Source organism: Sarcophilus harrisii, chromosome 2 (genome assembly GCF_902635505.1).
Source record: "Sarcophilus harrisii chromosome 2, mSarHar1.11, whole genome shotgun sequence".
Lineage (NCBI taxonomy): Eukaryota > Metazoa > Chordata > Mammalia > Dasyuromorphia > Dasyuridae > Sarcophilus > Sarcophilus harrisii.
The window spans coordinates 594,256,924-594,284,604 of record NC_045427.1 but is presented as its reverse complement, the minus strand read 5'-3'; the positions used below and the strand labels follow the sequence as shown (position 1 = coordinate 594,284,604).

Here is a 27,681-nt window from a genome sequence, read left to right as displayed (position 1 = left end):
GGCCCCTGGCGCCATGGCGCTGGGAGGCTCCTTCTTGTTGGGGGAGGGCGCTCTGGGCCCGGCTTGGGGACCGCCTTTTGTGAGGGGGACAAGGCCGCCTTTTGTGACTTCATGAGCAAGGCCCGCAGTTAGAAGCCCGCTCCCGCACAGAGCGCGCCCGCCCGCCCCCGCGAGGGCTCTCTCACGTCTAGTCTTCCTCAAACCCTCCTGGTCCTTAACCTCCTTTCTGCCGGCCCCCACGCGGTGACCGGAGAGACTCCGCCCCCAGCAACCTCGGTCCCGCCTTCAGGGCGGCCCTTCGTGCCCAGCCCAGCCCTCGGGGCCACAGCCGCATCTGCGCCTGCGCCTTTCGCGATGCCACCGAACGCTCTGGTCTACATGCGCTACGGGCCCTACCGCGCCTTAGGCCTGACCCTGGAGCACCGCACCTTCCGCCTGCAGGGCTTGCTGTGTGAGCGCGGGGGGGGGGGGCTGGAAATGAACCAGCAGGGGGCGCGGCGGCGCGACCACGTGCCCGGGCTGGGGGGCGGGCCGGGGGCCCCTGGGCCCGGTGCCCTGCTCCGACACCCGCGGGGGCGGGCCGGGCCCAGGGTGTAGGTCCCGTTTGCCTCAGTATCCTCTTCTGTAACGTGGAGGGAGTGACGGCACTTCCCTGGCGGTTGTGAAGCTCGAATGAAATGATGACCCTGTAAAGCGCTTAGCATTGAGCCTGGTACACAGTAGGCACTGTATAAATGCTTTTTTCCCCTTCTTTCCTCCATCCTTTTTTTTTTCTTTCTTTTCCTCTTCTCTTTTTTCCTATCTTCTTCCCTTTCTTCCTTCATCCTCCTTCCCTCTCTCGTAGTAGTACTTCCATCCCTCCTTTTTCCTTCATTCCCTCCATTCCTCCCTCCTTCCCTTCCTGCTTCTCTCTCCTTTCCTTCTTCCCTCTCTCCCTGCTTCCCTCCCTCCTTCCCTTCCTTCCTTCTTCCTTTGCTTCCTCTTTTCCTCCCTTTTTCTTTCCTTCTTCTTTTCTTCACTCTTTCCCTTTTCTTCCTTTCTTCCTCTCTCCTTTCTTTGCTTCCTCCCTTCCTTCTTCTCCCCTTCCTGCCTCCTTCCCTCCATTTCTTCTTTCTTTCCTTTCTCCTTTCCTTCTTCCCTCTCTTCCTGCTTCCCTCTCTCCTTCCCTTCCTTCCTTCTTTCTTTGCTTCCTCTTTTCCTCCCTTTTTCTTTCCTTTTCTTCACTCTCTCTCTCCCCTTTCTTCCTCTTTCCTTTCTTTGCTTCCTCCCTTCTTTCTCTCCTTCCCTTCCTGCCTCCTTCCCTCCATTTCTTCTTTCCTTCCTTTCTCCTTTCCTTCTTCCCTCTCCCCTTCCCTCCCACCTTCCCTTCCTTCCTTCTTTCTTTGCTTCCTCTTTTCCTCCCTTTTTTCTTTTCCTTCTTTTCTTCACTCTCTCTCCCCTTTCTTCCTTTCTTTTTTCCTTCTTTCCTCCCTCCCTCCCTCCCTTTCTTCCTCTCTTTCTTTCCTTCCTCCCTTCCTTCTTCTCTCCTTCCCTTCCTGCCTCCTTCCCTCTATTTCTTCTTCCTTTCTCCTTTCTTTCCTTCTTTCCTTCCTCCCTTTGTTCCCTTCTTCCCTTTCTCTTTTCCTTTCTCCCTCCATCTCTCCCTCACTCTTTCCCTCTCTCCCTTTCTTCCTTTCCTTCTTCCTCCCTTCCTTCTATCTTTCCCTTCCTTTCATTTACCTTCCCTTCTGAAAAAGCAAAATAAAAAGAAATGGGTAAAAGTTGCAAAGAGGTCAATTAGTGATGTAAGGGGAAACCTCTCAACAATTACAGGTGACCCTGAATGGAAAGTTCTGTCTTGAGAATTGTGGGTTCACACACAATGGTGGTCTTCAAGCAGAGGTTAAATGACTAGTCTGGAATATTCTGGGTATGGTAGCAGTTGGATTGTCAACAGAGATCTCTTTCACCTTGGTGATTCCAGAATACCACAAAGTATCTATACCTTCTCAACTTCTGTGATTCTTGTCTATGTCTTTCTAAAAATCCTTTACAAAGGACTCCCTCTGAGCTACCTAGAGGCTGGAAATTTTTTTTAAAAAAATATTAATCCTGGTGATAAATTACTGCAATCTCTTTGCAGAAATTTAAGATTTTTGCATCAATATTCATTAGGGAAATTGGTCTATAATTTTCTTTCTCTGTTTTGGCCCTACCTGTTCATAAATGGAATTTGGTAGGACTTCTTCCCCTATTTTTCCAAATAGTATATAGTATCAGAATTAATTGTTCTTTAACTATTTGGTAGAATTCACTTGTAAATCCATTTAGCCCTGAAGATTTTTTCTTAGAGAGTTCATTAATAGCTTGTTCAATTTATTTTTCTAAAATAATACTAAGTATTTTATTTTCTGATCTGTTTTATCTGGGTAGTCTATATTTTTGGAAATATCCATTTCACTTAAATTATCATGATATAATGTCTACCAGATAGTCTGTCCACTGGAGTGGGCTGATCTGGTTCTGCATGGAAGGTGAGCTGCCTGCCAGGAAAGTTTAGGCTGAATTGTACATTGATAACTGCTACTGGGCAATTGCCAGACTGGGCCAGGAAGGTAATGGACACTAAGTCAAGGTCTCTTTGCTAGATGGATCAATCTGCCTGACTCCCTTAGTTATTCCATAATGCGCAGTTTCAGTCTCCATCAACCCACCCTCTCATTTAGTGGAGTGTTACAGTGATTTCATAAGACAAGGACAGCAAACCTTAGCACCTTAAGATTGACAAAAATCTCACCTTTTTGGCTTCCTCAAGGCCTCAAAACTGAGATTTATCACCCCAAGGCAGGAGGTGGAAGAAGTCTATCTTCTTCTTTTCAACAATACTTCTGGGTGAGATCAGCATTGACTTAGTGAAGAATCCCCTTTTCATTTTCATGACCAGATGTACACTTCCTGCTAAGTCTTATACAGATGAAGTGTTAGGGACAAAAGTTGAGAGAAAATATTTGCCATAGGACAGGTCACTGCTGGCTTTTTCATATGAGGTTGATCAATTCAAGCCTCAAAGTTTTCCAAGGTATAAAGAGATCCCTTTACTCCCTTAACCATTTCTGTTTCTCTGTCTTTTGTCCCTTCCAACTTTCAGCTCCATAGAAGTCCAAAGAGTACTTCTTAAAATAACATTAGGGGCAAATTAATTTTCAAAACTTTGTACATATACAATTTAGATCTAAAAACTATTTCTAGTTCCAAAAAAATCTTAACCTTCTTCCTACTATTTTCTGTCATTTCATATTGATCTTAAAAATATGCCTGATCTTTTCTGAACTTAAGCAATTTGAGAATTCGTTTTTCATTATTACATATAAATAAAATAATTCAACAGAAATAACACCAATCAACACTCTATACTCACTAAATTCAGTAAACATTTTTTGAAAGTCTACTATATGCAACATATTGAACTAGGAACTGAGATATTAAGAGGAAACAAGAAACTGCTCCCCCCCTTCCCTCAAGGAGTTTATAAATCTTTTAGTAAGAATCAATCAATACACAAATGTTTATCAAATATTATCTGCCAACATGTTAAAAAACTATTATAATTCAATTTAGCAAACATTAATCACCTACTTTACACTAGGTGTTGAGCAAAAACAAAATGATTCCCATTCCCAAAAATTTTATATTCTTTTAATAGATAAATATGTAGTGGATTTGCAAATCAGAATATTAAAAGAAATTTCAAAAGAGGGATATTACACTTCTCCAAACAAGTTTTTCTGGAGGTTAAATCAGTTGAGCTAAGAATGGGGGGGTGGGGGGAGGGTCTTATCAGGTGGAGTTGGAGGTAGACTATTCAAGGAACAGGAATAATCAGTGTATGCAAAGTTAGATCAGGGACTGGATAACCAATTTGACATAACTAGAATATAGAGTCTATAAAAGATAGTAATATGTTATATGTCTGGAAAAGTAGAATGAATGTATGCGCTATGATATATGAGTACAATGGAATATTATTATATTATCAAAAATGATGAGCAACCAGATTTCAGAAAAATCTGAAAAGACATGAACTAATGCAAAATGAACAGAATCAGAACACTGTACACAGTAAAAACAACATTGTATGATATGAATGAATTAGCTCCTCTCAGCAATACAATGATCTAAGACATTGCCAAAGGACTCATGATGGAATCTGTTTACAGATTGAAGCATGCTATAGTCACTTAATTTATTTGTGTATATATATGTGTGTGTATTTCCCCCCTTTTATTTTGTTTTTTTCTTTTACAACATGACTAATATGGAAATGTGTTTTACATGATTGCACATAAATAACCTCTATCAGATTGCTTATCATTTTAGGAAGAGGAGAAGAAAGGGAGGAAGGGAGATAAATCTGGAAGTCAAAATTTTGTAAAAATGAATGTTAAAAATTGTCTATATATATAAAATTGGAAAAATAAAGTACTATTAAAATATAAACAAAATTAAAATGTGCATATCTAGAGATTCTCTTTCCCCCCCCCCCCAGTGAAAGAGAATAATTCTTTTTAACTACAGATAGAGATTTAAAAAATAAAAGTGAATTTTCCACAAAGACTACATGAATACCTAGAAGAAATAAAGAGTTTTTTTAATGAAATAAAAGCTCTGGGGGAAAGACTTGAAAAGAAGAATAACTAAATTAGCACAGAAAGTAACAGTCCTTGCTTAAATAATGGACTCCCAGAAAAGTAGGATAGACTAAACAAATCAATGACTCTATTAGATAGCAAGAAATATTAGAACAACATATAGGATATATATCAAAAACAACCAACCAAGAAAAGAGGTAATTTAAAAATCATTAAGACTCTCTGAAAGCCATATTTTTTAAAATAGACATTTTATTTAAAGAAATCAAACAAAACCTGCCCAGACATAAAAGAAATAGAGCAAAGTGAAGATAGAGAGAATTCACTGATTACTTTCAGAAGGAAAACCTGACAAGAAAAATTTCAAGACTGTTTTAGCTAAACTCTAGAACTTCTTATCAAATAAAAAATTCTGCAAGCATCTAAAAAGAAGTAGTTTTAGTATTATAATCAGGATCACATAACACCAGCAGCTTCTACTATAAATGAGAAGAGATCTTGCAGTACAATAGTCCAAAAGTCAGAAGAAATAGGTTTTAATAACCAAGAACAACTTTTCCAGGAAAGCTTAATATGGGGAAATTGGGGAGGAGGGAGGAAGAATGAATTGATTTTAATGGATTAGAATAATTTCCAACATTAATAACAAAAAGAACAGATGTGGGTAGGAACTTTGAAATGCAAACACAAAAGTAGAAAGACTTGGAAAGGTAAATTAATTTAAGAGACTGGAGAGAACTATATGTGCTAACATTCTAACAGAGGGAAAAGAAACACTTATTCTTTCAGAAATTTGATGTCTTCAAAGAATATTGAGGAAGTTAAGAAAAATAGAGGAATTGTAGTGGATTGGTTCTACTCTGAGGATTTGAAGGAGGGAAATTGAAGGGAGATTAAAAGGAATGCATTGCTATAAAAAGAAGGTGAAACTTGCTATTATTAGGAGCCATGAGAAGAGTGTGCAGACATGGAGAGAAAGAAGGGAGAGTGTACATCAATTGAACTTCACTCTTATTTGAAATGGACAAAAAAAAAAAAAGTTAAACACACATTTGGTGTAGAAATATATCAAACCCAAGAGGAAAACAAGAATAATGGGAGCAGAGGTAGGGATGAGGGTTAGGAGAGCTAAGAAGAAAGATAATCCTAGGGAGGAAAGAGTTGAATACAAAACAAACCCCTTGATCTTGAAGGGGAGTTTAAAAGAAAAGAAATTAAATCAAAAGTATTCGTCTAAATGGGTACCCAAAAAGGCTGAACCAATTGTGGTATACCAATATAATAGAATAGTTATAATTATTAGCAGTAACAAAAGTTAACATTAACATTAGCAGTAATCAAAGACAATTTCAGAGAATCCTAGATAATATGAACTGATCTAGAGTAAAATAAGCATAACCAGAAGAACAATTTTTACAAAGACCAAGTTGTAAAGAAAAATGAAAAAAACTCTGATCAATGTAGTGGTCAACCATGTAGACTTCTCCTACTATAGGCCTATGATGGCATAACTTTAAATGGGTATCCACTGCAACTCAGCAGTTCTTTATTTCCCCATCTCATTAACCATTGCATGCATTCCAATTCAATTCTTTTTTTCTCCATCCTGTCTCTCTTGACAATCACATTTACTCCCCCTCCCACTCATGCATGGCTTTTCCATTTGTACTGCCTCTGTGGTGATGATTTTCAGTTCTCTTTTTTAGGTTTATACCTACATCTTCAGTTGCATGGAACATGTGCATACCTGTATGCCTAACCAATACCTTAAACACAATTCAGTTCAATTGATCAATACCTTAACTCAGCAGAGTCCAAAATTGAGTTCATTATTTCATCCCTAAAAGTTTTCCTTCATCCTACTTCATTATTGTTGTCTGTGATATCAACAGTCATCCCATATTCTGTGTTCACAATTTTGGGATCTTTTTTGTTTATTCTTCCTTATCTCAGGCTTTTCAAAGACAACCAGTTAGCAAGTTTTGCTGCTTCTGCTTATGCAATCTTTATCACATTCCATTTTTCTGTTCCCATTTTCATCATCAAGTTACAAGTTATTGCCAAATTAAGACCTGCCTAGAATTTCCTTCACCCTTTTCCTTTTCCGGTCCATCCTTCATACAATTGTCAGAATAATTAAGTTGGCAGAGATGATTTAGGATTGAGAATTAGCAGAGAGAAAACAACATATTATCTAATAGGAGAGAGATTTGAGGTTGGATTAGAGAGCAATGCTGAAATAAATGACCATTGGTCAATATTGAACATTGACTCAAGTAAAGATAGAAAGTAGATGATAGACTCATCAAGAAACCAGACATCACATTGAGCAAGGAGTGATTGAGAGAGAGATGGTTGGACAAAGAGATTGTGATGAAATATGAAATGGATTTTTAACAAGAAATATTTGCTAGTTTCCTTGCCTGCAGCTTTTCTTTGTCTAGTTCACTTATCTCCATCAGCTAATCCTCTAATAGTTGCCAGTAGGAACTGACCCTTGAAAATAAAATCTGCTCTCATTCAACTGACAAAGCAAATCACTTTTGTTTCCCTTGGTGCACATCACAATGGCCATTAATGACCGCAGTGGTTACATCTCCCACACATAGGGGAAGAAGAGAAATCTCCTTATGTTTACCTCTTTACAATGACATGTAAATCACTGACAGAGGGTGTGAAATAACTTTTGCAAAGTATTCCAAATTTTTTTTTCTATTTTTGTTCAGTTAACACAAATCCCACTTAATGAATAAAGTGTCAGGCCTCAGAGAGACCTTCCTTTTGTGAGGGACTTAATAGCTTTAGGTTGATTTATCCAGAAGTTTAGTCAGAGCTTTTTATAAGTATTCCATTTCAAGGAAGAAATTTATCTGGCCTTTTTTTTCATAGCCAACCTCTAGCAACCATTAAGAACTTGAAAGATTGGTCCTCAGTGGATAGTCATGACATTTTAAAGAACAGTGGCACTTTCATTAATGCTTAATAGCTTGTTACCTCAAGTTCCCATTTCTTTGCCAAAGAATAACCTTCCAATCCTGTGCCCATTCATTCCTAAGCAGATAAAAAGATCATAGACTTCTGTGCTGTTGTTGAGTCATGTCTGATTTTTCCTGACCCCATTTTGAGGTTTTCCTGGCAATGATGCTGGAGGGGTTTGTCATTTCCTTCTCTAATTCATTTTACAGATGAGAAACTGAGGCAAACAGGGTTAAGTGACTTGCCCAGAATCACACAGCTAGTGTCTGAGGCCACATTTGAACTAAGGGAGATGAATTTTCTTGACTCAAGCCTGATGCTCCATCCACTATCTCATCTATCTGTTCAGGAGATTATATGAAAGTTAAAAACATCTTTTCTTCCATGACACTGGTTTGTTTTGTTGTTGTTGTTGTTAATTGTTTTTAGTAGATAATCAGTTTATTATTAAATGTCTATCACTAGCAATTTATTTATGAGATTAGAGTTTTTGTACCCTCTTTCCTCCTTGAAGATACTTTGTATTATCTTGTTTAAATATCGTATCTACCTAATTGTGTACATGTTGTTGCCCTAGCAATATGTAAATGCCCAGTGAATAAGGACCATTTCCTCTTTTATTTTTGTATCTCCAGAGCTCATCATTGTGTCCCACACACAATAGGTGGTTAATTAATGTTGGTTGAACTGAATTAGAGTATGCAGGAATCTTGGAGATTAGTTTATCCAGAGATACTTAACATGAGGTCTATACACAAATTTCAGGGGGATATCAGTGAATTTGTTTATGGGAAAGATCTGGTCTTTATTTCCATATAATTCTTGTAATACTATGTATTTTGTTTTAAATATTTTAAAACATTCTGAGATGGGGTCCTTGGATATCATCAGACTGCTGAAAGATTAATGCAAAAGGTTAAGATGCCCTGATCTGTTCCAATGTTTTCATTTTAACATGGGGGAACTGGGCTCAAGGGAAATTAAATTTACACACACAGACACTATGTGTGTATATGTATATATACATATATATATACATATGTATGTGTATATATTTATATATAAGTATAGTATAGCATAATATAGTAATTAACAGAATTTGAACTTGTCTGTGGCATGGCTATCACAACACTAAAATTGTCTTTCAGGATTTCCTTTCCTCTTCCTTATCCCCTGCAACAACAACAAAAACAAAAACAAACAAACAAAAAAAAACCCTCCAAATACTTGGGAATTGTATGGCTCACTGTAACCAAAAAAAAAAAAAAAAAAAAAAAGGCACTTGGAATTGTTCAAAGTTTTTATTATGTTCTGAGATTCTCTGATAGGACTTTTATAGAAAATAGAAGTAGGGTAAGGAACAGAAAGGATACTTATAAACGTTTTTCCATACTGTGTTTAATTTTTTTTTTAATTCTAAAACCCTCCAGGCTTGATTTTGACTATTCTGCAGGTTGAATCGTGTTTGCCATGTACAGAATGCTCTCTTGCTTTAACAAGAAAAGCCTATAATGATGCTGATGTGATCATTATCCTCCCCAGCCCCCAACAGGTTAATGGGAGGGTAGTCTACTCTATTTCATAATTCCTTCAGACCCTCATTACTATATATCAAATGAGAGTACATTTGCAAGGGAATGGTTCCAGTCACTGTAGGCAGCCACAAGGAGTCATGGAGACAAAAGTGTAGACCACCCACTTGCTACTTCCAGATATAATTGTACCTCTTCTCGCCCTTGCTGTTGGCACTGTTGGAACTGAGGGTATGTAAGCCCACGTGAACCTGTGCCTACAAAATCACAATAACTATAGCAGGCTTTGTTTGTTTAAGACGATTTAAAAAATAGAAACTACTTTTAATTCAACAAACATTTGTTAAGCAGTTACTACGTGCAAAGTACCACAGTACTTTGAAATTTGATGCTTGGAGTACAGAGACAGATTTGCCAGAGAAATACTTACAGTGAAGTGCAAATGGGGAGGGGGGGACGGGGAGGGAGAGAGGAAGAAGAGTGACAATAGACAAAAATAACTTTGATGTCAGAAAAGAGTGATAAGCACAAAAGAAAGTTCCAATCAATGTGCTTCAACCAGTTTGAATCACAGGTAATGATAAGATAATGATCAGCTGTTGAGAAATCAAGAAAGGCTTCATGGAGAAAGTGGCATTTGAATTGAAATTTAAAGAACAGAAAGGATTTCCACAGATAAAGATTGGGATGGTGAACATAGCACCCTCCTTCTAGGATATTAACTGGCATGAATAAGGTCACAGAGATTAGGGAAAGGGATAGGACAAAAATGGAGGACATAAAATAGTAGAATTAATAATAACAACTAACATCTATAATATATATCTTTCAGGTTTGTAAAAAGATTTACAAATAATTCATTTTATGTTAACAACACTGAGAGTTAGGTACTTTTAGAGTCTCCATTTTACAGATAAGGAAACAGGCAAACAGTTCATTTATCTAGTAAATGTCTAAGGCTGGATTTGAACTCAGGTTTACCTGACTTCAGCTCCATTCCTTTATCCATTGCCAAAAAAGTCAAATAGATTTCAAAAATGCCAAGATCATAAAGTTGTTGCTTTATTCTATAGTTATTACAGAACAGTAAGGGGAGCTACCAAATGTTTTCAAATAGAAGAGTGATATGATTAGACTAGTGCATTTGGAAGATTATTTGAATTGTGGTATGAAAAGCTATTTGAGAGAAGAAAAACTAGAAGCAGAAAACAATAAATATGCCACTATTTTAGGAGAAAGGAGATAAAGATATGAACTAGGATAGTTTTCATTAAAATTGAGAGGACAGTAGTAGCTAGATGGTACAGTGCTTAGAGCAGGGATCCTGGACTCATGAGGACCTGAATTCAAATCTAGCCTCAGGTACTTAATACTTACTAGCTGTGCTGACCCTGGAGAAGTCATTTAACTCCAAGGGCCTTGCCCCTTCCCTTAATATGGAAAAAACAAACATGAAGGATAACCTTCATGTAGAAGCATAATCAACAGAACTTGGCAATTGGTTGTATATTAGGAATGGGGGTGGGATTGATGGAGAAGACAATCAAATATAATGGTAGTAGTATTAGGCAGCACTAAGTGATGACCTAATTTCTTTTAGCCTTGTTTTTATACTCTGTAAAATGTGGGTACCTGCAGCCCCTACTTCCCAGGTTGTTGTAAGGATAAAATGCATTGTTTCTTTTTTTAAAAATAATAACCTTTTATTTTCAAAATATATGCAAAAATAATTTTCACCACTCACTCTTGCAAAACCTTGTGTTCCAAATTTTTCTCTTTTCCTTTTCCCCCACCCCCTTCCCAGACAGCAAGTAATCCAATATATGTTAAACATGTACAATTCTTCTATACATATTTCCACATAAAATGAGATATTTCTAAAGCACTTTGCATTATATAAATGCTAGTTGTTAATAATAATAGTAATAGTAGCAGCAGCAGTAGTAATAGTAGTAGTAATAGTAGCAGCAACAGCAATAGTAGCACTAATAATAGTGGTATCAGCAATAGTAGCAATACTATCAGTAGTGGTAGCAGGAACAGTAGTAGTTCCAAAGGTAGAAGTGGTAGTAGTAGTATTGCTGGTGTCATAATAGTATGCCCTGCTTCCCAAGATGACTTTGAAGTTTCAAACATAAATAGTAATAGTATCAGCAGTAGAAGTAGTAGTAGTAGTAGTAGCAGCAGCAGCAACAATAGCAGTGGAAATTGTAGTATCAGTAATAGCAGCAGCAACAGCAGCAATAAAAAGTAGTTGTAGTAGCAACAGTAATAGTAGCAGTAGAAATAGTAGTAACAGTGGCAACAGTAGTAGAAGTAGTAGCAATTAAATGGTAGCAGCAACTGCAGTAGTAGCAGTAACAGCAGCAACAGCAATAACAGCATCAGTAGAAGTAGTAATAGTAGCAGCAGTAGGAACAGTAGTAGAAGTAGTAGCAATAGCAGCAGTAGTAGCAGTAGAAGTAGTAGCAAGAGTAGTAGTAGCAGCAGTAGCAACAGTAAGTAGTAGAAGTAGTAGTCGCAGTAGTTACTAGTGGTGATAGCAGTAGTACTAATAGTAGCAATAGCAGTTGTACCAGAGATAATGATGTTTGGAGCACTATGGTGTGATAATATGCCTCACAGCACAAGATATTTCAAACCTAGGTAAATAGGAGGTTGGTGATATCACCAACTTAAGTTAGGAGGAAGAAACAAAGTTTGGATGGGAGAGATCTAGAGATATTAAGCTTAAGGTGCCAATAAAAAGTCCAAGAAGAACTACCTAACAGCCAGTTGGAAAAATAAGAACAATAGGTTATGATTTGAGAGATAATAATAATTATATAGCTAACATATAGTGCATTTAGGCTTGCAAAACTCTTTACACACATTTTAATTCTTTGATACAATAAAACTATGAGGTAGGTGCTATCATGATCTCTGTTCTACAGATGAAGAAACTAAGAAGTGAGTTGCCCAGGATTGCACAAAAGTCCTACCAGCTAGCTGCCCTGTAGAGATTTTATAGTCATTTTCAAAGCAATGATTATTGAAGTCAGGGGAATAAATGAGATCACCAAAGAAGAGAGTGTTTTACATAGAGGAATACAAAAAACAGAACTTGGAGAGATACTTACATTTCAGGTATAAGTGAGGTATAAAGAGATTGTAAAGATTATAGGAGGAGTGAGTCAAGAGTTTGGAGGAGAAATATGGAAGCACAGTGTCAAGAAAATGAGGGAATGTCAAGGAAAGGGAAGTAAATAACTGTAGTCAGCAGTGTCAGTGCTTCAGAGAAATCAAATAGAGTGAGATAGGAAAAAACACCATTATACTTAGAGATCTTGGAGAGATTTCTCTGCCATGGTGGATACTGAAGTCAAATAGAAAAAGGGTTGAGGAGTGAGTGAGGCCATGATGAAATGGAGGCAGTGAGTCACTGATTAAATTGAATTATTATCTTTACTAACCAAAGTTGGAGGGTCCAGTGTTACAATTTTCCTGGGCTGTTAGAAGTAGAAGAGACTTCAAAGGTCTAGTCTACAATTTTTTTTTTATTTAATAGCCTTTTATTTACAGGTTATATGTATGGGTAACTTTACAGCATTGACAATTGCCAAACCTCTTGTTCCAATTTCTCCCCTCCTTCCCCCCACCCACTCCCCCAGATGGCAGGATGACCAGTAGATGTTAACTATATTAAAATATAAATTACACAATAAGTATACATGACCAAACCGTTATTTTGCTGTACAAAAAGAATCAGACTCTGATCAACCAAATCATTTCCAATGGAGCAGTAATGAACTGAACCAGCTATGCCCAGAAAAAGAACTCTGGGAGATGACTAAAAACCATTACATTGAATTCCCAGTCCCTATATTTATGCACACCTGCATTTTTGATTTCCTTCACAAGCTAATTGTACAATATTTCAGAGTCTGATTCTTTTTGTACAGCAAAATAACGTTTTGGTCAGGTATACTTATTGTGTATCTAATTTATATTTTAATATATTTAACATCTACTGGTCATCCTGCCATCTAGGGGAGGGGATGGGGGGGGGTAAGAGGTGAAAAATTGGAACAAGAGGTTTGGCAATTGTTAATGCTGTAAAGTTACCCATGTATATATCCTGTAAATAAAAGGCTATTTAAAAAAAAAAAAAAGAATCGGACTCTGAAATATTGTACAATTAGCCTGTGAAGGAAATCCAAAATGCAGGTGGGCAAAAATATAGGGATTGGGAATTCAATGTAATGGTTTTTAGTCATCTCCCAGAGTTCTTTTGCTGAGCGTAGCTGGTTCAGTTTATTACTGCTCCATTGGACATGATTTGGTTGATCTCATTGCTAAGGATGGCCAGTTCTATCAGAACTGGTCATCATATAGTATTGTTGTTGAAGTATATAATGATCTCTTGGCCCTGCTTGTTTCACTCATCATCAGTTCGTGTAAGTCTCTCCAGGCCTTTCTGAAATCATCCTGTTGGTCATTTCTTACAGAACAATAATATTCCATAATATTCATACACCACAATTTATTCAGCCATTCTCCAATTGATGGGCATCCACTCAGTTTTCAGTTTCTGGCCATTACAAAGAGGGCTGCCATAAACATTCGTGCACATACAGGTCCCTTTCCCTTCTTTATGATCTCTTTGGGATATAAGCCCAGTAGAAATACTGCTGGATCAAAGGGTATGCAGTTTGATAACTTTTTGAGCATAGTTCCAAACTGCTCTCCATAGTCTAGAATTTCTTAACCTTTTTTGTATCATGGACCTCATGGCAACCTACTGAAGCCTATGGATCCTTTCTCAGGATATTTTTTAAATACAGAAAATAACATACAGAGGTTTATGAAGGAAGCCAATTATCTTGAAATAATAGATATCAAAATATTTTTATAATAAAATAAAAGTCATGGACACCTGGTTAAGAACTCCTGACTTAGTCCAACACCTTCATCATTTTGCACATGAAGAAACTGAGACCCAGAGAGGTGAAGTGATTTACATTGCATGCAAGTAATTAAATTAGAAGCAGAACCCAGTTCTGACTTCTACTCCAAATCTCATTATACTATGTCAAAGGATTTTATTTTATGTCTTTTAAGAAACACACACATAGTCTATCACAGGCCTGGACTAGAAATATTTCCATCTTGGTAGTTCTGCTGACATAGTTCTCACAAACCCAGGGATACCTCCCCCTCATAGTAGCCATCAGAGGAAGACATTTAAGTAGTATTGAACAAAAAAGTTCAATGAAAATAAATACACATATCACATATGAACTAAAGAAAAAGGTTTCAAGTTCTTTCCTAAAATTTTTTTAAACATTTTATCTCTTTTGGTTTTTCATTGACCAAATTTCTCCCTATATCCTTCTTTCTCTTCTCTACCAGAATGATACCCTTTTAATGAAAGTTTTTTTAATAAACAAAAAAGAGAGAAATTTGAGAATCATCAGCACAAAGGTAGTCAGTCTTAAATCCAGAGGAACTGATGAGATCAGCTCATAAAGTAATGTAGAGGGAGAAAAGAAGAGAGCCCAGGACAGAAACCTGTAGGACAACTCCCATTAGAAGGCATGATTTGGATGAGGATTTAGTAGAGAATGAAAAGGAGGATTTGGATAATAGGACTGCCAAGAGAGATTGGTGTCCCAAAAACCTAAATGGAGGCATAGTGGAAAATCCATACCAGCCAGATGAGAAATAAGGAGGATTACAAAGCTAGGAAGTTTCAGAGGCAGAAATCACTGTGTCCCGATTCTTAAGTCCAGTTTTTATTCATTGTGCTGTCATTCTTCAAGAAACTGAAAAGAAGAGCATCCTATTTCCAACAAGGCTGGGGCACTTGCTGAAAAGTCCTGACCTTCACTGGTGCTCAACTAGAAGTGTGAATCCTAGGGGCCTAGGGTTACTGCAACTAGCAAGTGCTAACTTGTTTAACTTGGGGATTCAAGAAAAGATGATTTCACAGCTTATGTGGGAAGCACTAAAACAGTGGCATTACATTCTATAAAAGAAGAGGATCATCCTGATCAAAAATATTTCCTTAAGTGGAAATTTCTCTTGCTTTCAGTTGCTGCAGGAAAGAAGGTCCAAAGAGAGAAAAATGACTGCCAATATGGAAATGGTCTGGAACCTGCAGAATGAAATTACCTGTAGCAACTATAAGACCTACTTTTTCTCAACCAGCCAGTATGGACTGTGATCATAGCTTTTGCAGAGCATCTGACCAAGAACTGAAGAGTAGATGCTATGCCTTTTTATTGTCTTGATTGCAGGCAGGTTTCCCAGGTCAGAGAACTCCCAATGCCTAGAAAAGCTAATTGATGTTGGTAAACGGGTCATCTTGCTCTGTTTGCCAAGTCCTGAAGGATGGAGAGGATGTCCCATTCACAAGTTTTCAAATTCTTTTATGAGGAGGACCAGACAATTTTCTGTGTGCTCTGCTGCAAATACCAGAGCTTGGGACACACAAACTCTCCCTATAGAAGAGGCTGCTAAGGGTTACAAAAAGAAGCTCCAAGAGATTCTGAGCAACTTGAAACTTCTCTCTCAGTAAAAAGAAAGGATGGAGAGACCTTTTATGGATGCTTATAGAAGAGTATTGATAAGTGCAACACTTCCAAATGGAAGAAGAATATTAGTGTCTAGAAAAGTTGAAGGAAGAACAAAGGACCAGCAAAGACAGCAAAGACTATTCTAACATATCCAAAACCTTCAGGAAATCATGCTAGAGCTGCAGGTAGCAATCCACAAACCCAACATGTAACTACTTCAGGATGGCAGGGAGTTTTTGGAAAGGAACAAGTCTGTGCTATCTATCTCAAAGGTCTAAGACTGTCATCCCATCACTGGAAGAGTAGATGTCCTCAACAAATTCTGAGTGGACATCCAAGTGCATCCAGAATCAGCCAGTTCTTACATGACTGTTTATTGAGATTCAGAAGAGTCTGAGGGCTGGAGAAAACTGACAAGTTGAACCCAATCACCTTGAAAACTCTACTTGTCATTATGCCTTTATTGAGCAGGTATCAGCTCAGGCAGGTATTACTGGGATATGACATAAAAACTTCACTGGAAACTTGGGATCCATATCCCCCACTTGACATAGTGGGGGAGCCTGGACCCATATGTATCCCTTTTGTGATTTGCCGTGTGAAGAATGAAAAGCATTACTATTTCCAAACCTATCCTGGATCCATCAAGTGAAAACTCTGTGATCAGGGTTGTGTGTACCTGGAATACAGTCTGTCCTCTTTTACAATGTTCTCCAACACCCCTTATTTATAGATTTTACCCTATTCCATTCAGAGTCTGTCAGGCTTCTCCTGGCTCTTCACTTCCAGGAACAAAGGCTGGTTCAGTGACTAGTCCAGTTGACTATTGTCTTTGGACCTGTTGCTATTCATTTCTCTTAGTATTTCTCCATGGATGAATTTTCACCCTATCACCAGGTTGCCTGGCTAAGATCTTTGAAGGGTACTACCATCCTTCTTGTAAAAATCTAGATTTCTTCCTCTCTTTACTCTTTCACATACCATCCTCTCCAGCCAATCTGTCACTGTCTTATCAATTCTACCTTTAAAACATTTCCCATATATGTTCCTTCTCTTATCTGATACTGCCACCATTCTGGTACAGAACCTTATTACATCACACCTGGACCATTACAATAGCCTGTTGGTTATTGTTCTCATTTCCAGCCTCCCCTCACTCCAGATGATCCTCCCCTCAGCTGACAAAGTGATCTCAAATTCCAGTGTCTCCCCATACATCCAAGATTAAATACATAGTCTTCTGTTTGGCCTTTTAAGTCCTCATAACCCTGCATCCTGCCTACCTTTCTAGTCTTTTAAACCAGTTATTCCCTTTTCTCTTGTCTGTAATTCAGTGACACTGGCCTCCTTGCTTTTCCTCATACAAGTCATTCTATCTCCTAACATTTCATTTTCTCTGGTTCTTCCCCATGCTTTGAATTCTCTTCTTTCTCATTTCAGTCTTCTGACTTCCTTGGTTTTAAGTCCTAGCTAAAATTTTACTTTCTTCCAAAAGCCTTTCCCAGTCTCCTTTAATTCTAATTCTTTCTTTCTGTGACTATCCCCAATTTATATGTGTGTGTATTTCTATAAATATATTTTGCATCCATTCATATAAGTCTTTTCATGGATTTCTGTATTATCATATTTGTCATTTTTTACAACACAGGAATGTTTCAATGTTATTTACCACAGGTGTGTTTAATCATTCCCCATTCTGTGGACATCTGTTTTGTTTCCATGGGCACTTTTCTTTTGTTATCCAGTCATTTTTCAGTCATGTTTGACTTTTCATTATCCCTTTGGGGTTTTCTTCCCAAAGATACTGAACTGGTTTGCCATTTCCTTCTCCATCTCATTTTATAGATAAGGAAACAGGCAAATAAGGTTTTAAAATGCTACTATAGGAGGCAGCTAGATGGTGCAGTGGTTAGAGCATCAGCTCTGCAGTCAGGAGGACTTGAGTTCAAATTTGATCTCAGACACTTTAACATTTCCTAGTTGTGTGACCTTGGGCAAGTCACTTAACCCCAATTGCCTCAGCCAAAAAAAAAATTCTGCTATGAATTTTGTGGTGTATATGAAGTCTTTATTTTTGAAATGTTCCTCTCTGGAGTGGTGCTAGCTAACAATGGAATCTCAGAGTCAAGGGTATGAAGGCCATTGTTTCTTTTTTAAAATATGTACAATTTTCAGAATTTACTTTTGCTGTCTTTCCCTGAGGCTACCCAGCTGAAAATAGCTAATGGAAACATCACACAGCCCCTGAGTGCTCCAGGAGAGCTCTCTCACTAATTGGAATCTTTCCTATGTCACTTTCTGAAGTTTCTCTCTGCAAAATGAAATTAAAATTCTGCAATTAAATATTTCACAGTTGGAATTGGTTATGCTGAATCAATCGAAATATGAAGTGGACACATGCCAGCATTTAGACAGGGCACTTGTCACAGTAATTAAATACAATTAATTGGCAGATTTGTCTACTTTTCTGAAAGCAAGATCAAATGAAATATTAGGATTTTTAAAAATAGATAAAAACAGATACCTCTTTTTGACTTCTTTCCATTTTAATCACTTAGAGTACCTTCTTAAGCCTTAGTGAATCATTGTTATTTAGCTGAGCAAAAAATATTAATGTATGAAGCACAAAACCCAGTAAAGTGTCATGTACCAAGTGAATCCTCAGTAAATGTCATTTGAGGACTGTCATTCCATTTTCCAGATAAAGAACTTTGAATTAAAGAAATAGAACCCCTTGAATCACCCTAGCACAGTCATGTAGCGTGATACAGTGTGAAATGTTGGATTTGAAGTCAGAGGACCTGAGCTCAAATTCTGTCTCTGCTCCTCACTACCTGTAAGATCTTACACAAGTAATTTAATTTTTCTGGATCTCAGTTTCCTCAGTCCATTAAATGAGAGAACTAGAATAAATGGTCTGGTAGGTTCTTTCCAGCTCTAAACCTGTGATGATGCAATTTTCTTGGTGATAGAATCAGGACTACCTGAATGTAATTCTCCTGATTCACATTTAAATCTATTTAATTTCAAGTAGTGAGTCCTCTGTCACTGAAACCATGCATGACTACATGTCAAAGATATTGTAGAAGGAATTTATTCACGATTCTGGCATGATTTAAAAATGATCCACATGTTTCTTCTGTCCTAGGATCCTATGATTGCAACCGTATAGCTTTGTCCATAAGAATACGCATTGTATCCTTGATGCTTAGAACAATGCTTGGTACACAGTGGGCACTTAATTAATCTTTATTGACTGACTGAATAGAGAGCTGATTCTGATTTCAGGAAGACCTGGGTTCCAGCACATACTGGTCAAATCACAAGCTCTTGATGCTCTGGGCAACTCTACAAGGCTCTGTTGCTGAGAAGGTGCCAACCTTTCCACCTGTATTAGCAGAGAGAGTTTCCTCACAAGGAAGTTCACTATACCAAGGAAGCAATAGGCCAATTCCTTTATCTATCCAATTAAGCAGGTAAAAGGTACAGAACAGTATCCTAAGAACTGAGATGTATACAAAGTTTAAATAAGATATAGGATCCTGCCCTCAAGTGATATACAAAGTATCTAGATAAGTGGAATGCGTATGTTCTTATCCAGAGATTCTAATTTTGCTTAGAAAAAAATAAGGTAGCAGAGTCAGAAAAAGTATTTTAATTCCTTATAGCTAACTACATTTTAGTGTGCTAAGTCCCTTTCAGGATTTAACCTACCATCTAAGGGCATGCCCCAACCTCATGGGCTGTTGCCTTTCTACTGGAGCCATATGAGTTCCTCTGAGGAACTCTCCCATTCTTTTTCATATATCATTCTTGATGTCTATTGTACCTCCTATTTTGTCTGTAACCTCTTCTAAATAAACCCCCCTTTTGCCAAAGAAAATGGCCATTGTAAATTCTTCGCATGACCAAACCCCAACTTTTGGTTCTTCTCCTAAAGCACATCATCTAGCGCCTAAACAACAACATTTGGTTCTATATCAGTCACATCAATACACACACACACACACACACACACACACACACATGTCACTTTTCTTCCCTGGACCTATATCTTTGTCTATAAAATAATAGGTTTAGATTAGATCATCTCTAAAGTTCCTTCCAGCTTTAACATTCTGAGTTTTTCTTGAATAATTCATCCCCTACTTAAAAAAAAAAAAAAAAAAAGAAACTTTGAGAAAATGTTATTGCTTCAGAAGTCTTATCTCAGCCAAAAAGGACTTAAAAATAAATTAAAGAAAGTGACATCAATTTGCCAGCGATTAGAAAAGGAAGAAGAGAGCAAGTCAACCCTCATTCCTTTATTTCTGCCTATGTATCTGTCACCTCATTTCTTGTTACTTTCTAGCTGTTTCTACCCTCAATGAGGATCCCTATCTTGTGAAGAAATTCAAGTAGTATATATCCTCTCCAGAAGCTGCCAGGTCTTTTTCCCTTAAACTAAAGGGAAATCCTAAATTTCCAAAACTGAGACTTGAAATACAAACACATTTAAAACCCTTTAAAAGAATTTAATGAAAGGCCTGGAGAGACTTACATGAACTGATGCTGAGTGAAATGAGTAGGACCAGGAGATCATTATATACTTCAACAACAATACTATATGATGACCAGTTCTGATGGATCAGGCCATCCTCAGCAACGAGATCAACCAAATCATTTCTAATGGAGCAGTAATGAACTGAACTAGCTATGCCCAGAAAAAGAACTCTGGGAGATGACTAAAAACCATTACATTGAATTCCCAATCCCTATATTTATGCACACCTGCATTTTTGATTTCCTTCACAAGCTAATTGTACAATATTTCAGAGTCTGATTCTTTTTCTACAGCAAAATAACGTTTTGGTCGGGTATACTTATTGTGTATCTAATTTATATTTTAATATATTTAACATCTACTGGTCATCCTGCCATCTAGGGGAGGGGGTCGGGGTGGGGGGGGTAAGAGGTGAAAAATTGGAACAAGAGGTTTGGCAATTGTTAATGCTGTAAAATTACCCATGTATATATCATGTAAATAAAAGGCTATTAAATAAAAAAAAAAAAAGAAAAAAAGAGAAAAAAAATAAAAAAATAAAACTAAAAAAAAAAAAAGTAATTCATGAATCATTTTCTATTCTCTTCCCCTCTCTCACAAACAGCCAACATTTTGTAGCCTCCTTCAAAATAGTACTTTGCTTTAATGTTCTCTACTGGAGAAATATCAAAGGAATGAGATTCTAGTTAAGTTGACTTTATGTAATCTTGAGTGATTCACTGTTCTTTAGCTAATATAGTCAAAGAATTCAAATACAAGTGAAAGTTACTGATAATGGTTCTGGTGGCATACACATTCTTGTTTCAGAGTGAAAATATCAGGAAAGGAGGGATAATAAGAAGAAAATATATAGTATTGAAAAGTACAAAGAACATACTTTTTATATATTAGCAGTTTTTCCCAGGTGAGTAAAATAAAAATTGATTAAAAAAAGCAAATCTACTACCAAGTCTGAAGGTGAGGGTAAAAAGGCTGATGTATAAGCCTAGGCACAAGAAAGCTCCATTAGGCTCTTGGCTATCAAAGTATTCATAAAAGCTCATTTTTCAACAGTTATTGTGAAGCTGCTTGGTATTAACTTGGAGAGAAAGCTAATCTCACCCTAAAGCTGGGTTCATAGCCTTTTCAGTTTTTGTTTTTGTTCAGTGCTTCTTGGTACTCCACCAGGATTCAAGCTAAATCTTTATTGATTTTAGTGCCAGGAGCTAGGTGTTCTATAAGTGTGTTGGGGGGGGAATAGGGAGAGGGTGGATTGGTAGAGCCTTCTGTCAATTTGGGGAGTCAAAAGTTATCCATAACACACAACCAGATAATCATCTGAGGCAGTGTCATCAGTTAAGAAATGTTCATTTTCATATTAGATATGAGTCTAGTATAGTGAATTCAGTAGTCTTGAATATGATAAAATGAATTGAATGTTAACTTGAAATCATTTTTGTCATTTTGTTTGGGGCTTGGTTTTATTTGTACTTTTTTGGTGTATTCTCAACACAAATAAGTTAGCTCATTTTCATAGAATGTCACAATTGAAAGGAGTTATCAAGATCATTGATACTATCTTATTTTAGAGATGAAAATCAAAAAAATTTTTTGAAAATCACAAGGGTATTGATTCTCTTAAGCTCATATGGATAGTGGCAAGGAAAAACTAAAAGCCATGGTTTCCTGACTCTCAAACACAGCTCTTTCTATTCACAAGTTTGTCAATCATAATAACTTGAAACGATTGCATTTCACTTGGTTTATTTTTCCTGTTTTTCAGCTATATTACAAGATTCTGGACACCATGTCATTCTACAGAGGATACAAGACTGGGATGCCCTAGAGCTCATAGTGAATGGTGAAGTCGTTTTCCAGTGCAAAATTAGTGAGTTGGATTTTGGTAAGTCCCCAATCCAAGACCCTGAGAGCCATTTTCCCTTTTAAAGGAGATTACCTCTGTATTTATTAATATAGGAAAGAGCAATGTTTCTTATTTGAGTATAAATGAAGAGTCGCTCAGCATATTTTAAAAACAATGCTAAATCCAAGTGTTTTGTCACACTGCCAGCTCTTCCCAATCATAATGCATTACATGTATTCAGAACAGGACAGTAAGAGCTGGATGGTATCTTCAAGTTCCAACTTCTTCACTTTACACTTTGAGAAGGCAACTTGCTTAAGGTCACTCAATAAGTTAGTAGTGACAGAGCTAGGACTAGAATATTCTGGTGCCTGACTTTGAAACTGAGACTCTTTCTACTATACTATTTTGCATGTTGTTCTGAGTTCTACCAGAAAAATATGAATTTAAAGGATTTTTTAATGCTTTAAAAAATTACAGTTTCTGTCTGAAAACTTCTGAAGATGATTGTTGTATTCCCATTCCTATCCTCTCAGATAGGCACCAGTTAAAGCCATTATCATCAATTCAGAATTTGTATAGCATGGCACTGTTCTAGGCACTTTATAAATATATCTTTTGATCCTCACAACAATCTTAAGGCTAGTTTACCTCTCATGATGCCCCTGATTATTCATGGCATCCATCTCTGCATATTGTTCAGTGCCTTACACATCATAGGAATTCAATAAACATTTGGTAAACTGTCTCTGGCCATGAGAGGTAGAGGTCCATTTGAGAAGCCTAACAAAGTTTGTGAGGATAATTAAAGGCAATATTCTGAAGCATATTCCATTATAAATTTGATTTAAAAGCTTACTCTAGCATCAGAGATTACTTCTAAAGAAATTCTGTCCCAAAACTACATGTGGCTGAATTTATTCATTTCTCAGCTGTCATGAGCTGAATTTAAAACTTTGTCAATCTCACTTGCTGAAGATTAGTAAGTATTACATTCATTCTTCTAATAATTTTCAGAAATCCTTTTAAAGAGAAGGTGAATAGTTTAATAAAATAATAATGAACTATGGGAAAAACTAACCAACTGAACTTTTTTCCCCTAGGAGGTGATGGCAGATTAGATCCACTGTGTGAAAGGGCCAGGCTAGCAGTGCTACATGCCTATTAATAAAATAGCTATATTTCCCCTTCTGTGAAGCATCCCTCTTGGCTTGGAGTGATTTCTAACCCCTGGAATGGCAGGAAACAGGCAGTTTGATGGTGGAGTTGAAAACACCTTGTCAAGCTCAGAGGCTCATCTCTGGGCAGTCCAAGGTATGTAAAAAAAACACCAACAACCTAGTGCACCAATAAAGCTTTTCTACCCTGGCTACTGGTAAACACAATGCATCCATCTACCAACAATGATGATGAGGATGATGATGATAATTACACCCTGCTTCCTGCAGCATCTCCTAATCCTGACCTATAGGGAAATGGCTACAATTATGGATTGTCAAGTCTATCTTGCACTGAGCTGAAATAAAAAATTAAATACTATCTAATAATAGCAACACCGTCACTCAATGTTAAGTTGCCAGCAGCTGTGAAGAATCCAGTCTGTAGTAAGGAGGGAAATGGGCAAGAATGAAAATTAAAGATTTTTTGAAGCTAGAATTTAGTTCTCTGAAAGTCTGAAAACTAAAACTCAGAATTCTGAGATGTACAGATCCAATTTAAAACCTAATTGTGAAGGACCTCAAATACCAGGCTAGATAGTTTGGAATTTATTTGGTAGATAATGAGCAAGTTTTGAGCAAATAAAATAAAATAATCTGATCAAAGCAGTTCCATAGGAATATTTGTATAGAATGTACATCAAATTTGGTAATAATAGTGTACAGAGTATTTTGGAGATGAGAGAAACTAACTATAGGACTATCTAGAAGGTAACTATAATTATCTAACCATGAAGTAATAAAGGTGACAACTAGGTCAGTGTTAGTAGGAATGATAGGGAAGGGTAGATAGGAGAGAAATTGTGAAAGAAGAATTGATAAGACTTAGTGTCTGATGGAATATGAAGGATAACATGATGGAAATTCAGGGAAATGTTTTCATGACTGGGATTTGGGGACTCACTAGGGTTGATCAGACCCCACAGATAGAACGGAAAGGTGAGGGATATAATAATCACTATAAGTTTATCACTACCAATCACTCCCTGAGTCTGAGTTATGGAGCCAGTCTACTCCAGAAAGACATTAGTCAGAGGAACTGGCTATAATACATTTAATATATGTTCATATTGCAAAATAACCAAGCCTTTGTTCTCATTGGCCTTCAGGGCTGAGTTCCTCCATTAACCTAGGCCATCTTTGCTTAGGATCCTCAGTGATTATCTTTGTACCCCAAGTTTTTACTTCTCTTAGACATCCACTTTGCCCTTGGAAGAGTGATTGGGGTTTTCAAGTTTTTGGAGATCTGCCATGTGAAAGGAAGGACCAGACTTGTTCTGCTTAACCCTAGAAGAGAAATGGGTACAAGTTTTCAAGAGGCAGATTTAGACTTCATATTAAGGAAAGGAAATTCCTTAAAATTAGAAATCTCCAAAAGCAGAACAGCCAGCTCAAGAAATCAAAGGTTCATATCACCAATGGTTGGGCAGCTGCTTATTTAGAATGCTTTGAACTAGATGACCTCTGATGTCTTTCCCTTCCTACTCTGAAATCCTGAAATAATTGAATTAATATTGTAAAATTATCAAAAATTATTCTGTCAACTAAAACAAGAATGCTTTGAGCTATTACTATGAGTAAAACAGGTGTCTTATAAAGGAAAAACTGAAAAGATTCAAGGAGGAGGAAGAATATTTTGTTCTTTTTTTAAGGGAAAATTACAACAAAAATGTGGCAACAAACATGGAATGAACAAAGATTTGATATGTAGTCAGTGTAGGAAATTGTCATACCAAAAATGTTTTGGTTTGGTTTGTTAATGCTACCATTTTAGAACTATGCACTCATTCTGAAATCAATGTCCACAGACATTTAATCAAGTAAACTGTTTTACCCATGGACTTCAGATTACTTTAGGAATTTTGAGAAACACATAATCTTTTCTTTAAGGGGAGAAACTCAAGCTCAGAAAAATGCAGCATTCTCTAGTTCCCATTTCCAATTTTGTATGATTGCCAAATTTGACAATAGCACCTGTCTTCATCGAAGACCTTAATAAAAATAATTATTTAGAAAAGGCCAAGGGGGAAATCCTGCAGCATCCCACTAGAAACCTTCCTCTGGATTTATATCAATATCCAATTGCTCCTTTCATTCAACCAGATCTAAATCTACCTAATTAAACAACTATTTGTCATTTGTTTTAAACTGTTTGATATCTTGATGGGTTTTATTAAATGTTTCACTAAAATTCAGGTATACTTTGTGATGCTTTTCTTATCTAGTGATTGCATGAGGCCTTTTCTGATTTTTCCATTTTTAATGACTTCTCAAAATTATTTTGTACATTTGTGTATTGTAAAGTCTGGATTAGCCCCCTGGAGGCCTCAGAATCAGCCAGAGTCAGGATAAGCAAAAGTTCTTGGTCTTTAGGGAGAGAAGTGAAGGGGATGGACAAGGGAGAGCCACAAGCTCTCCACAATCTCCCTTCTCTTCATTTACCTCCAAAGTGACTCTGGCTGTCTCACTCCACCCCCTAATCCCTCCTTACAATTCTCTTAACTCCAAGCATTGAGCTAACATTGACTGTGAGAAGAGAAATTCCAAACATGCTAATAGTTATTGTCCGATAGGTAATTAGCCTTAAGTGTTTCCTTGTCTGATTCAAGTGCCCCTATTCAGTTTCAGCCCTTTGCAGTGTATAGTTTGTATTTAATTATCTGTGTGCATGCTGTTTCCCTTCCCACCTCCCTGAATAGAATATAAGCTTCTTGAGGGCAGGAATTGATTTAATTACTTATATGTAATATATATATATATATATATATATATATATATATATATATATATATATATACATATATATATATGTATATGTATATGTGTATATGTGTATATGTGTATACATGAAGCATAGTAAGCATTTCATAAATATGGAAGATAATTAACTGTTGGTTAATAGTGCTTGTCATTTTTCTTTCTAAGTGCCCCTATTCAGCCCTTTAATAATTTATTCTCAAATCTTTTAAACAATGATTTGTGCAGCTTGAAAATTCTACCTTATTCCCCACTTTGAAAATTGGTCCAGCATTTATTTGTTTTGAGTCCCATGTTATCTCTGCTGTGCTCCATGACTTCCTCAAAAATATCTGCCAAATATATTCTTGGAGTATACTTTAAGTGCCTTAGATATCATTTGTCTGGGTCAGGTGACTGGAGATCATTAAGGACAGCTTGAGCTTCTCTTTCTGTCCATCCCCTTTTTCATTTATCTCGAGTTTCAATTACCTCTTAATGATTTTAATTCTGTCCTCATTTTGAACATCATTCTCTTTGTGAGACAAGTGGAGATATAAATTGAGTGGTTCTGCCTCTTCTGGGTCATCTGTTCTCATTATCCCACCCCGCCAACCAAAGCTCATTCTCTTTCCTCACCCTACATGGCTTTCCAAGTCTTCCTCCAAAGGGGACTTTGCCATTCAGTCATGAATGTCTCTGTAAGCTTAAAATCCAACCTTGCTGTGTGCTGGACTCAGGCACATTCCGCCTCCATTCATTCAGCTTTTAATTAGTGACCCCACAATAGACTTGCTTCTTCCATCAGACTCCAGGGACCTGCTCTCCATTTCAAATCTTTTTTATTAAACCCTCCAGTGTTTGCAGTTGAAAAACAAAGTATGATTGCTAAAAGCTTTTAAGCCAAAATGTATTCTGCCAAAGCCCCTAGATTCTCAGTCTGATTCCCTGTTTAACATCAATTCACAATGGCCATTAGATCCTGTTTCTTCTGAAAGGGACTTCAGAGACCTTCTAGTTCTACTCTACTGTCTTACAGATAAAGAAACTGAGACCCAGGGAAATTATGTGACTTATCCAAATAGTCTCACTACTCACTACATAAATGAGTAGTGATCATTAAAGAGGGGATATAAAGCTCTCAGAACCTCTGATTCCAGAGGCAGTGCTCATTCTATTCCAGCCTATTTATAATTTATTCCCTGTGGCTTATAAACAACATTGCTTGAAAAACTCCAGGACATACAGAAGATTTGATCTGACAGTATAATTATTTTCATCCTCTTTCTCTACTAATATCTAAATAAGCCTCAATGTAATGAGACACATCAATCTGCATGGAACTTGTTCAAAAATTTTTTGACACTAATTCAGAGGGTATTCCCCATCATACAATTGTTTAGTTGGTCATTAATACTACAAAGTTTATTCATTCATTCATTCCTTCAGGCATTGTTTTGTTTAGGCACATGTGACAACACAGTATACTCTAGTTTAAAAGGACAGCTTTCATAGACCTAAAGATGAAGTACCTGTGGTTTTGGGATTTTTCTTTTAATTTTTATTGCTTGCTTCTGGCATTCTAGCACTTTGATTTCCCAATATGTCCACTGTCCTTCCTCCAACTAGAGAGCCATTCTCTATAACAA

General features: G+C 37.0%; 1 protein-coding gene and 1 long non-coding RNA gene across 2 annotated transcripts; one reads left to right on the top strand and one right to left on the bottom strand.

Annotated features, from left to right (window-relative positions):
• C2H10orf53 (chromosome 2 C10orf53 homolog) lies at nucleotides 1-24,343 on the top strand. The gene is made up of 3 exons (XM_003755185.2): nucleotides 1-451; nucleotides 21,999-22,118; nucleotides 23,183-24,343. Exons 1-3 carry the CDS (start codon nucleotides 355-357, stop codon nucleotides 23,245-23,247), a joined length of 282 nt encoding a protein of 93 aa, XP_003755233.1. The 5' UTR covers nucleotides 1-354; the 3' UTR covers nucleotides 23,248-24,343.
• LOC116421925 lies at nucleotides 24,336-27,670 on the bottom strand. The gene is made up of 2 exons (XR_004232520.1): nucleotides 27,565-27,670; nucleotides 24,336-24,583 (listed from the first exon to the last, which is right to left on the bottom strand). It is a non-coding gene; the product is annotated as an uncharacterized LOC116421925 (long non-coding RNA).
• Nucleotides 27,671-27,681: the final 11 nt, after the last annotated feature.